Source organism: Lontra canadensis, unplaced genomic scaffold (genome assembly GCF_010015895.1).
Source record: "Lontra canadensis isolate GAN:19392208 unplaced genomic scaffold, GSC_riverotter_1.0 scaffold28, whole genome shotgun sequence".
NCBI classification, from domain to species: domain Eukaryota; kingdom Metazoa; phylum Chordata; class Mammalia; order Carnivora; family Mustelidae; genus Lontra; species Lontra canadensis.
In genome coordinates this window covers 8,256,314-8,269,606 of record NW_022631022.1, presented here as the reverse complement: position 1 = coordinate 8,269,606, position 13,293 = coordinate 8,256,314, and the positions used below count along the sequence as shown (strand labels likewise).

The following is a 13,293-nucleotide window of genomic DNA, read 5'->3' as shown; positions in this document are numbered from 1 at the left end:
AGTGACTCATAGGGACTTGGCCACAAGGACAAGCCTGAGAGGTACCTCCTAAAATTAAGACTCAGCATGCTTAAGATGTCCATGCAGAATAGAAAACATGTTCTGATGGTTTCCTGGCCTTTTCCATGTTTTCTGGTCTTGTGGGACCAAAATTCCCCAGAAATCTAGGCAACTTGATATTTCCTACAGCTTTTACTACCACTATTTAATTGCAGTCATTGTCACATGGTTCCAGAAAGTAACTTAACTTAACTCCACTCCCTAAAGGAACTGGGTCTAATCTTTGACAAAGGAGGCAAGAATATGTAATGGGAAAAAAGACAGTCTCTTCAACAAATGGTGTTGGGAAAACTGGATGGCAACATGCAAAAGAATGAAACTGGATCACTTTCTTACACCATACACAAAAATAAACTTAAAAGGATTAAAGACCTAAATGTGAGACCTGAAACCATAAAAATCCTAGGAGAGAGCACAGGCAATACTTTCTCTGATAACAGCCTTAGCAACATTTTCCTAGATGTCTCCTGAGGAAAGGGAAATAAAAGCAAAAATACACTACTGGGACTACATCAAAATTAAAAGCTCTGCACAGGGGCACCTGGGTGGCTCAGTGGGTTAAAGCCTCTGCCTTCGGCTCGGGTCATGATCCCAGGATCCTGGGATCAAGCCCCGTGTTGGGCTCTCTGCTCAGTGGGGAGCCTGCTTCCTCCTCTCTCTCTCTGCCTGCCTCTCTGCCTACTTGTGATCTGTCAAATAAATAAATAAATAATCTTTTTAATAAATAAATAAATAAATAAAAATAAAAGCTCTACACAACAAAATAAATAAAAATTTTAAAAATCAATAAAACTAAAAGACTACTAAGTGAGAGAAGGTATTTGCAAATGACATATCCAATAAAGGGTTTGTATCCAAAATATATAAAGAATTGCTACACACATACATACACATGCACACAATCCAATCAAACATGGACAGAAGACATGAACAGACATTTTTCAAAAGACATACAGATGGCCAACAGACACATGAAAAGATGCCCAACATCACTCATCATCAGGGAAATAAAAAATTCAACCAAAATGAGATATCACCTCACACCTGTCAGAAGGACTAAAATGAAAAACACAAGAAACAAGCATTGGCAAGGATGTGCAGAAAGAGGAACCAAATTGCACTGCTGATGGGAATGCAATTTGGTACAGCCACTGTGGAAGACAGCATGGAGGCTCCTCAAAAAATTAAAAATAGCATTACCATATGATTCAGTAGTAATTCCACTACTGGGTATTTACCCAAAGAACACAAAACACTAATTAAAAAAGATAAATGTACCCCTATTTTTTTTATTTCCAAATAAGTTTATTTTTTTTTTCCATTGGAATACTGACATGTTTATTTAAGAAAACTCAGAAAATTTAAAAAAAAAAGTAGGAAGGAGAAAAACATTACCTATATAGCAATTTCTTTTTTTATTTTTAATTTTTAATTTTTAATTTTTTACAGACATATATTTTTATATCCCCAGGGGAAATGTACCCCTATTTTTACTGCAGTATTATTTATAATAGCCAAGATATGGAAGCAACCTGTCTCTCCACAGATGAATGGATAAAGAAAATGGGGTGTGTGTGTGTGTGTGTGTGTGAAAAAAGAATGCAGTCTTGCCATTTGGAACAACATAGATGGATCCAGAGGGTATAATGATACGTGAAATAAGTTAGAACTATTATTTCACTCATATTTTACTCAATTTAAGAAACAAAAGTGGACAAAGAAAAAAGAGACAAACCAAAAAACAGACTCTTAACTCTCTAGAACAAACTGGTGGTTGCCAGAGGGGAGGTGGATGTGAAATGGGTAACATAGGTGAAGGGAATTAAGAGTATGCTTATCCTGATGAGCAACGAATAATGTATAGGATTGCTGAATCACTAATATTGTCCACCTGATATTAACATAATACTGTATGCTAACTATACTGGAATTAAAATTTTTAAAAAAAGAAAGAAAAAACAATCTGTGTTAGGTCATTAAGTTCAGTGATTTTCACAAACAGAAGAGACGGACCATCACAAAACATTATTTCCTACTCATCATCAGTTTACATATATTCACCAACTTGATATGGTCCAAAGTTGATGGAAATGTGAAGGGAAAAAAAAGTGCGGGAGGGATCCTGTCTCACTGCCAAGAATACGAATGATGTTATCTATAAGATAAATTCAAGGACATCCATACTGAGACCCAAACACTGTGCATTTCCCAGGTAGGCTTGTATAGTCAGTCAGTCAAGTCTTGGGATGTGTTTACAGACAGGAAGGAATGAAGTAGGAAGCACATCCCAAGCCAATTATATGACAAGAGAAAAAGCCAAGGGAACCATGGAGGCTAAATTCCCAAATGGAAACAGGCCACAGAAGGGGGACAAGCCACATGGGACCCCTGAAACTACAGTCCACTGCCCTGTGCAAATGCCATATAGTGGAAAATCTCTCCTGGGTCTCTGAAGGACAAATCTAGTAATATTGTATGGTATTATTTACTTATATATCGTCTACCTGATTATATATGAAATTGACTTATTTGATTAAATACTTCCACTATACCAAGGACTATGCTAGGGACATTAACCTGAACTATCTCATTTAATCATCACAATCTTTGAGGTAAATAGTATTATTCCCGGGGGGGGGCGGGGCGGGGGGCAGACCTATTAGGCACAGTGGGGAGACTCCAGGAAAGAATTCAGCTTCTGTGAACTCCCAGGCTCACAATGGGGTTCAAGGGAAAACAGACCCATGCTGGGGATGAGCCAATCATCCTAACTGCCCCATGGCCGCCTCACCAGGGACCTGCTGCCTCCAGGCACTGCGCAACCCTGGGCACCCTCACACCTGGATTCTTGACGGGTGAGAGGGGGTGATGTACTTAACTCACCTCTGAGGAGGAGTCCTCAAAACCTGTGATATCTAAGCCGGTGTTCCGTTATAAAACACACCAGAAGTATATTAATGATGCATCTTAACAGGCCCTACCAGTTAATGTCTTACCTCGATTTAGTTTGCGGTCATGCTGCACGTTTTGTCATGCTCGTACCTCATTCAGACTCCCGGCCTGGCTTTCAGAGCAGCGACGGGCGGCGACACACGGGCCAGGAAAGACTCAGTGGGCGGCTGCGGCCCCTCAGTTCCCACTCCTGGGCCTCGCAGCCAGCACCCCGGCCGCGGGCACCTGCGTGCCTCGTGACTCTCGAGGGTTGCCCAGCCAACCTCAGCCGTCCGGAAGGTGTTTCTCACTCCCCCGCCATCCTCCCATTGGCATAATGGCGGCCCCCGGCGTAGAGTCTGCGCACTACGTGCTGCCCAACGAGGTGTCAGGAGGACGGCGCCTGCGCCGGGGTTCGACGCTGCGCAAGGACAGCTGCGCTTGCAGCCTGCTCAGCTACCCATTCCCTGCTGGCTCACGGGCGTACTTCCCCAGAGAGGTGTGTGACACTTCCAACTCAGATTGTCCTGAGTGTTGTGTAGCCTCTAAAATCCATTTTACCAGAGAGCGCTCAGTAGCCAGTGTGTAATACAGGTGCTGGGCATCAGCTGTGGATGGCTGATAACCAGCGCAACCAGGTGAAAATCTTAACTGTTCTTTACCTTGGAAGTGCCCACGGTAACAAGCGCCACCTGCTTGCCCACCTGCCCGTCACGGCCCTGCTGAATGTCTCACGGTGAACATCCAAGGCCTGCATGACCCACCTGCACAATAAATGGATCCCCGTAGAAGACAGCCATGTAGCTGACATTAGCTCCCATGTTTGGGAAGCACTGGACTTCACAGACTGTGTTGGTGAAACGGGAGGCAGGATCCTGGTCCCCTGTGAGGTTGTGATCTCCTGTTCAATTACCATCTGTGTGACTTACCTCGTGAAGACATAGCCCAACTTTGGCTTCATGAGCCAGCAGCTCCTGCAGAATGGATCTGAGATCCTGCCTTCCATGCCTACCCCAACAGGCTCCCTCCAGTCAAGAGGAGGCATCCAGCTCTTCATTTACAGCCCACTGGCAGACGCTGACCCTGAGCCCTAATGTTCAGGTTTCCTACAGCACTTTCCCTACTTAAGTGCTAGTGACAGGGCCCACCAACTGGATGGTCTCAGAGCTTCTCAGAGCCTCATGGGCACAGCCACATCCTGCTAAAACTGGGATGGGGGAAATAGCCCAACACAACTGTGATTTTGTTTTTTAAATTCATGGACATTTCGTATCTGTGTAGTACTGAAGAGCTCACTCTCTCACGGTGCTCCAATGGGGTAGTGAATGATCACCAGGCTTGCAAAGGACTTAAGACAGCTCAGGGATAGGTTCTTGGGGTACAAGGAAAGCCAAGCCATTATGAGGGCACAGCCTGTGCTGACAACTGTACTTCCAGACCCCCTGTCCTCTCAGGACTGCCCAGTCCTCGCACCTCAAAGTTCAATTTTTCATTTCAAGGGTAAGGCAATAAAACCTGCAGCAATGTGGGAGAAAGGGCTTGTCAGACCAGGAGAAAAGGCAGTTTCAAAGCCAATTCATTTCTAAGGAAACACAAGTTCCACTTCTTTTTTTTTTTTTTCTTTTTTTAAACTTTAGCGGTCTTAGTACCTGTCTCTGTTGCTTCAGGGTATAAACTGATCACCATCAAGTCAGCAAAGTAACCCTCTAGGGTTTGTATATGCTGATTTGAACTCTTAGATGTTTTTCAGACTCCCTCTTGGGTCCAAAGGAAGCAGTTGGTTCACGTAGCAAAATGCTGACTTTTCTGGGTTTCCCTTTCAATGTGTGTTCTTCCCTGAGTTTGGATTTTGATTATTATTCGTACTTTCTCATTGCGCCTCTCCTCAAAGCATGTCAACTGAGAAAAGTTCTTCGGAGCATAGACCAAAAATGACCCCGTTAAGGTGGTGACAGAGGGTGCCAGGAGAAAAAGGGTATCTATTGTCTGGGTGAGTGGCATTGAAACAGTCTCTCCCCTAGCTCACTTTCCCTATATATACTTGTCTCATCTCTCATGACGCTTGTTTTCTTCCCTGCCCCTGGGGATTGTCTTCAAGCTGTTGACTTCTGGGATTTACAGATTTTACAATGTGGTACTACTTTTTTTGGCTATAGGTTAGTTCTCCAGGGGAAAAAGCAATAATTTCCTAAAATCCATACTAATGTGAAGAAAAGCAATATATTACTGGTTGTCGTTGTCTGTAGTGCAAAATAAAAAAGTAAAAGAAAAAAAACCTTCACATCCCACATCCCCATTCTTTAAGAGCCACATTCTCTTTCAAAGAAATGATAAATGGCTCTAAAGTATGCTAAGAGATTAATTAGAACCACCCAATTAATATGCTTGCATAGAGACAATGTCTTAATGCAAAGACTAATGTTAAGGAAGGAGTTTCTGGCAAGAGCAGCAGGTGGAGGATGGGAGAAGAGAGGGAAAAGTAATTATCTGATCTCTGAACTTTGTGTAGCGTGTTTTTGTGTGTGTGTGCCAAACGAACAAATTGCATTACCATCTCTGAATTTATCATTGCTTGGCTGGTTATTCATAGTAAGGCAAAGCAAGCAAGGGACCATGGAATATGTTTTAAGTAGAGGCAAATAGTTAACTGTGATGGTGGAAACAGACAGTAGTGCTCTGATAAAGGGAATGTTCCAATTGCTGGGCAGAGCTCATCCTTCAAGGATGGCTGCCCCTGTTATGTGGACATTCATCAAGGAACTGAGAAAAGTAGGACTGGGATTGGAAGGAATGGTTCCAGGATATAGGAAGAAGGACCGTATAAACCCAGGGTTTAGGGTAGCTGGGAGATGAAGTCAGTTAACCGGGGAAGAAGACAAACTATAACAATCTCAGCCCCTTCTGGGCCAGGGTTTTCAGAGCTGGGCCCAGTGCTGGGGACAGAGCATGAGCCCCAGGAATAGCTTATTCCTTCCCAGGACAATACAGAGGCCCCCAGATTCCCAGAAGCGGCAGGAGACACAACTGGTTAAATATTCCATGCTCAGGCTAGCATAAGTCTGACACCAGGGATTAGCCAGGCCTGAATTTCCATGTGGTATTTGGAGGCTGGGAACAAGACTGACATACCTTATCAGACTCTGTATTTGTTAATATTAGAGACCAGATAGTAACTACATGGAAACTTCATATTAAAAGAACTGGCAGGGGCACCTGGGTGGCACAGTGGGTTAAAACCTCTGCCTTCGGCTCAGGTCATGATCCCAGGGTCCTGGGATGGAGCCCCTCATCGGGCTGTCTGCTCGGTGGGGAGCCTGCTTCCTCCTCTCTCTCTGCCTGCTTCTCTGCCTACTTGTGATCTCTGTCTCTCAAATAAATAAATAAAATCTTTAAAAAAAAAGAACTGGCTGTTACCCCACTGATAAGCTGAAAAGGTTTGATTCTACATCTTACTTTTTTAAAATCTATGCTCTGAAATCGCTTTCTGTTGTTTGTTTTTCTAGAAACCTGGAATATGATATCCAGAGCACATCCTTCATTTTTCTTCTCTTGTTTTATAACTCTAATAGGATCCTGTTTTCCTTACTGATTTACAAAATTTAGCTAACTTAAGCTATTCAAAGCACAAAGTTAGATCTAAATTATACAGCTCTGAGGTGCCAGGAATACTTACTATGATTTATCTGAGATACATTTTGTAGATCATAAAATCCCAGAAAGGGGAGTGCCTGGGTGGCTCAGTGGGTTAAGCCTCTGCCTTCAGCTCAGGTCATGGTCTCAGGATCCTGGGATCGAGCCCCGCATGGGGCTCTCTGCTTAGTGGGGAGCCTGCTTCTCTCTTTCTGTGCCTGCCTCTCTGCCTACTTGTGATCTCTCTCTGTCAAATAAATAAATAAAATCTTAAAAAAAAAAAAAATCCCAGGAAGAAAAGAAGGAATGGAGGGAGGAAGAAAGGGAGAAAGAGAGAGAAGTCAGAAATTAAACGTAAAAGAGATTCCCTTCCAGCAATTTACCAGGGGACCCGAGCTGTTCTGGTAATTGAGGAAAGAGGAGGATAAAATCAGGTCAAGATCGGAAGTAAGATTTTAACATTGGGCAGGGCCTCATTCCCTATTCACCACGCACAGTCATCAAGACATTCCCAGAGATAACCAACATTGTTGTGGGCAGTTTTTGATCCCCCATCAGAGCTTTGGACACTCTCATGCACTGTGTGGGGGCCAGAAACCATCCCTATCACCTGAACACTGTCCCGCTCAGTCTCTGGAGAGCCAGCAAGCCCAGTATAGGATACTTACTTCTTCCTCCCACCCAGAACCATCACCCAGAACAATCCAGGCCTACATCCTCTTGAACTAGACTTTGAAAAATCAAAAGCCATTCCACTCTTTCAGCAAAGAAAGCCTGACTTTCACTGCTTAAAGCCCAGCCCTTCCTCTTATGAAGGAGGAAAAATTGCCTCTTTCTTTCCTGATGTGCTTACTGCCAAGGGAAGAAGAGCTAATTCTCAAACAGGTTATCCTGCCAAAATGTTAACAATGACTGGTTGTGGTTGAAGTTGATTTTCTTCTTTATGCTTTACTTTCCAACTTTCTACAATTACTGTATATTCCTCTTGCACATCAAAAAACAAAAACAAAGGGGCTCCTGGGTGGTCAGTGGGTTAAAGGCCTCTGCCTTCGACTCAGGTCATGATCTCAGGGTCCTGGGATCGAGCCCCGCATCAGGCTCTCTGCTCAGCAGGGAGCCTGCTTCCCCCTCTCTCTCTCTGCCTGCCTCTCTGCCTACTTGTGATCTGTCAAATAAATAAAATCTTAAAAAAAAAAAAAAACCAACAACCCTACCACCACCACCCCACATATAAATCCTTATTTGAGGATTGCCTCTCCTAGAAACCTCCCAGATGTTTCATCCTAGGGGGTCAGCTACTATGGACCCCCAAGCACATTGCCTTGCCTTCCTCAGTCTCAGCTCTTTCATTCTACATGGTCATCGTTGCCTTGTTCTTTAAATCTCCAGTATTTCATTCAGTCACCAGCACATGATAGGTGTATCTGTTAACTAACTAGTAAGTCAACGAATGAGTCAGTGACTGAAGTCCCATATTACCTGCTCAACTCTAGACTTTAAAAATCGTTCTAGTCATGGAGTGCCTAGGTAGCTACTTGTGATTTTCTCCCTCTGCCCACTTGCACATTCTCTCTCTAAAAGAAAAATAAATAAATCTTTTTTTAAAAATTTCTAGTCATATATGAGTTCAGATCTACTAGAACCAAGGTGATCAGGGTGCCTGGGTGGCTCAGTCAGTTAAGTGTCTGCCTTCGGCTCAGATCATGATCCCAAAGTCCTGGAATTGAGCCTTTCATTGGGCTCTCTATTCAGTGGTGAGCCTGCTTCTCCCTCTGCTGCTCCTCCTGCTTGAGCTCTCTCTCTGTCAAATAAATAAATAAAACCTTAAAAGAAAAAAAAAAAAAAAGAACCAAGGTGATCCATAAAGACCAAGTTGATTCTCTCAAACTCAAGAGTCCACGGTAAAATTTGAAATCTGGCAAACTGACATAAAAACCTAAAACTCGTTAAAAACATTTCTTAATTCCTGATCCAAACTTCTTCCTAATTCTTTTTTCAAACTCCTTCCTAATTCTTAATTAATACTTAAAAATGTGCTTGCAAGTTATAATAGCCTTAGGCTGTAACGGATTATAGCTAAGAAAGTTCCAGTTTGTCATCACCTGTGGTTTAAAAATAACAGCCACCCCCACAGTCAGGTTCCATTGACATACTACAGATTTTCTGGTTTATTTCATCTTCTTTTTCTTAAATATTTATTTATTTGTGAGATATAGGGAGCGAGAGAGAAAGCATGAGCCAGGTGGCAGGAGGCAGGGGCAGAGGGAGAGGGAAAAGCAGATACCCCGCTGAGCAGGGAGCTTGACAGGGGGCTGGATCCCAGGACCCCGAGATCATGACCTGAGCTGAAGGCAGAGGCTTTACCAATGGAGCCACCGAGGCACCTCTGGTTTATTTCTTCTTAAAAGCAAACAGATTGTTCAAGGACAGATCAGCAAGGAGAAGGATCATTCTAAATACTTGGCTCATTTCTTCACTGTGATTTTAGGAATCCAAGAAAGCCCTCTTGTACTCAACTGCCTCTCATTCCTGTAACAGGCAAACAAAACCTTCACTCCAAGATAAGGCTGACCCTATAAACTCATGTCCAGGAAAGGGACATGGGTGAACAGTCATACCAAAGTTTAAACAGTATCCCACAGACCATAAAGGAGGGAGAGGCCCTGCAGAAACCAGGAAGGGAAGTTTGGAGAACTTAAGTCCATCTTGACCAGTCCCATTTCTGCCCAGAGCTTGCAGAGCTCTTAGACTGGGCACAGGCTATTGAAGGGTGGAATTGTTGGGTTTGGATTTCACCTAAATAAAGTGGCTTCTGGCTTACTCTCCCCTTTGCGCTCTACTGTGGAGAGCAAGACTGAGCAGCCTGATTGGGGACGTATAGCTGGGAACAGCACAAATGCAAAAGAAGACTTGTAAAGGGGGTGAGTGTACTTTTCTGTTTTAGGAAACCTGCTGACGTAGGGAATGCTTCTGTTTTTCTGCAGAAATGCTGCCTTCAGTGGACAAAATTCAGCCACAATCAAGCTAATTGAATGCACAAATGTAATATTTTTCCAGGGTACCTCCAATTTAATGCTTGATGAAATCGTGTCTTTCGCATATATTTACAAAAGCTTTTCTTCATCCAGAAATGTCTGTTAAAATTGCTTATAGATGCTGAGATAGCAAATCACTCTTCTAATGTAATGAGATAAGTCATCTCTATAAACTTTGCTTGCTCAAATGTACTCGCATAAAAGAAATCAGGCTACAGGCTTTTTTCAATAAATAGAATGAACAACTAGAACTTGATGGCTATAGTATGTTCTGCCTCATTGCTAAGGGATGTTTAAAATTGCTCCCTCTCTCTCCCGAAGCAGAGTTTTCATTTTGGTAGTTGATGGAAAAAGGAGGTCAAATAAACTGATGTGGATAAGAAGCCAAAGCCATTTGTCAAAACATAGGGAGAGGCCGGAGATTGGAGTCATTTAAAGACTAAAAATTGATTTAAAAGAGTTCTGTCCTCAAATCATTTTTCTTGCTAAACGTAGCCACTTTGTGAGCCAGGTTTTCCCTGCTTTAGCTATCTTTACTAATAATTTACACTAGAGGAACTTCACATGCTGGGAAGATTCATATGCATAGCCGCTCGTGTATAGCCAAGTACAACATATCCAAAGATCAAGAGTCTATGGGAAAATCGAGGCCTTCAGAGGTTTAGCCAACTGTTTCTAAGTAAAATGTGTCTTTAATCTTGGAAGCCAACTCTGTGACAAAAGACCTAATAGGGCATCTCACACACGCCTGGGGTCACCATATAGGGCTATCATACATATCTGGCCACTCAGGTTGTACACTGCACAATTGAAAAGAAGATACCATTCACATAGGCTACAATGTGAAGGGTGCCATCTGGAGTTGTACAGTATGTCAGTCCCACCACACAGGTCAGGGGGAAAAAATACATCCTCTTGTTCACAGTTACCGTCAGTAAGTTTCCATGGCTACACTACATGCATTGCCTTTAATTCTTCGAAGAATAAAATCGAAGTTCTTATTATCAGCTGACAAAATGTTAAAGCCTGCCTGGTGCCCTTTTTCTTCTCTTTACAAAGTAAAATTGGGAGTCTATTCAAATCTCCAGATGGTTATTTATTTCAAGAAATGGTTTGGACAGCTTCACTGAGGACAGACTGGAATCCAGAAAAACAGGAGACCAAAGTCTAAGTGTCCTTTCTGTCAGTTTTGGATAACATGAGATAATCACAGCTCCGAACAGGGGAGAGACAGCGGGAAGCATTTGGAACAGTTCTCCCAGAGCCTCTCTGGTGCCAGTCTGCCTTTTGGATTTTCCCTCATGCCTGCTGGAGGGTCCAACCGTCCAGACCTGTGGCCAGGGTGCCCTAGGCATGGTAGGAGCAGAAGCCTCCCCACATTCTGGCTGTACACCCTTGCCTTCTCCTACCACCTTCCCTTTGCAGCCTGAAACACACTTTAAGATGGGAAGAAACAAAGCCCAAATACTTCCTGATATGAAACATTACTCCAGACAGCCTCTGCTTAGCCCTATCAATTTTGAGTTCAGTATCACCATTTAGGGTTAAACATAAATATCCTGCTTCTTATGCATTTCCTTGAACTCTGTCCTAAGGACACAGAAAAGGATATTTTGGGATTTGAGCATCAGTTCGAATATGCACGGTAGGATACATTTGAGAAAACACTACTTTTGCCTAAGATACTTTTTAAACAATAGCTTAGTGGACTTCTAGGCACATCACGGGCCAATCAAGAGCCATGCTCTATTTGAGTTTCTACCCAAAGTTTGCCAAAATGAAAACGGCAAATCATTCAGCCCACAGATATACTTAGTTTGGTCAACATAGCGTCATCCTAGCTGAATGTGCATGCTTTAAGTGGGGCAGGGGGTCTTCATTTCTCTAGCCGCATACCCCGGACCCCCGTTCTGTCCAACTAGCCATTTTACACATTTCCATTACCTGCTTACTTCCTGCCGACTACTGAGTTTGCCCTATGTCATCCAGGTTCAGGAATGAGCAGTTGACACAACATCCTCTGACCAGGAGGAAATACAATAGAAGGGTTTGGAGAGAGTCATCAACTCCCTCCCTACATCCTGCTTAGGGGAAGAACATGTGTAAGCAAACCGTCCTCAGTGTCCTGGGCTAGCAGCCTATGGACAGCATCTTTTTTATTATGAACAATGATACAGTGTTACACATCATGTCTATTGCAGTCTATCCATGAAATAATGAGTAGAAACCAATCAGTCCTAGGAAGAGCCCCTGGCTGGCTGAGAGGTGTGGGAGACATAATTCTTTCCGTAAATAGTCTTGATGCCTATAGTGTGAATCACCTCTTCCATTATCAGAACCATAAGAATCTGGTGCAGAGCTTCCTACCTGCTTTAAAAACTTTACCCAAGATTTTCGGACACAATAAAAATGCTTCCTTCTCCTCTGGGTCATCTTTCTCAATCCTCCCAAAAGCAATCACTTTCTTCTCTGTGCTCCCAATCCACTTTTGTTACACCTCTAGCCTGACTCACTGGCAGGTGTGTCCTTGAAGTTGGGCCAGAACATTATTTGTTTCTCTAAGGCTAATGGCTTATAGATATATCTGCAATATTTGCTAGAGCCCACCATGCCACCCCACTCCTCTTCCCAGTTTGAGGCCACCACTGATGTTGGTTTTCACCAAATTTACCTGTAGAAAGATGAGTAGATGTGAGTTTTCCCCCATGGGTACTATCATCCCCTGGGCATGAAGAGCTGTGCAAGAGAACTTTCTAGTATAATGGAAATGTTCTGTGCCTGTGCTGTCCAATACACTGGCTGCTAACCACATGTGGGTATCGAGCATTTGAAATGTGGAGAGTGTGACTGAGGAACTGAATTTTTAATTTTATTTCATTTACATTAATTTAAATGTAAACAGCCACATCTGGATAGTGGCTACCATATCAGACAGCTGAGTTCTAGAGCTTTATTCCTCCAGGGGACAGCTTTACCAGCTGAACAATACAGCCCTTACACATGTTTGATTTTTACTTTTTATTTTATTTTTTAAGCTTGTTTGATTTTTAACAATTAAGTTGAAAGCAAGGTCAACAAAGTACTTGTTTATAAAGTAAAAATTCAGTTTATTCATCTGTTTATGACACAGTACACAAGAGGCAAAGTGTTTCACATCATAGATTTCACTTCCAACTCCTTGGAATGTTCATTTCTTTGGCTAAAAAGAGAGACTAGACATGAGAGGCAGGCAATGCTTAGGCAACTGCAATAAGGATGCGGAGCGGGTGATACTAATGCCATCCCTGTGGGGACGGGCACAAGGGGACTATTAGTCATAAGCTATTTTCTAGAATTGTTAGCTGGAAACAAAGGAGCACCACTCCTGGATGCTTAAACGTTGTGGGCCTCAGTCATCCCCACCACACAGGTACAGCAGCGCTTTCTGGTAGTCGCCCTTCGTGTCTTGCTACAAATGGCCAAGGAGAAAAAAGAAAATCAGTAATCAAAGCAAGGACCCCAACTCTGCGAATAGCATAGAACAGGCTCAATGCACACAGAGCCTTCCCTAGTAATAGCAAAGAGAAGGCTCTGCAGGACCTGCCTAGCCACAAGACCTGAGCCATCATCAGCAGGCCCTCGGGGAGTCTGGCCCAGG

General features: G+C 43.2%; 1 protein-coding gene across 1 annotated transcript in view; it reads right to left on the bottom strand.

The window, feature by feature from the left end:
• Nucleotides 1-12,736: 12,736 nt before the first annotated feature.
• ANXA2 (annexin A2) overlaps nucleotides 12,737-13,293 on the bottom strand; it is a 44,524-nt gene continuing 43,967 nt past the window's right edge. The window contains exon 13 of the mRNA XM_032864815.1: nucleotides 12,737-13,104. Coding sequence (XP_032720706.1) covers nucleotides 13,045-13,104 — 60 coding nt within the window. The 3' untranslated portion in view covers nucleotides 12,737-13,044. The remainder of the gene's footprint in view (nucleotides 13,105-13,293) is intronic.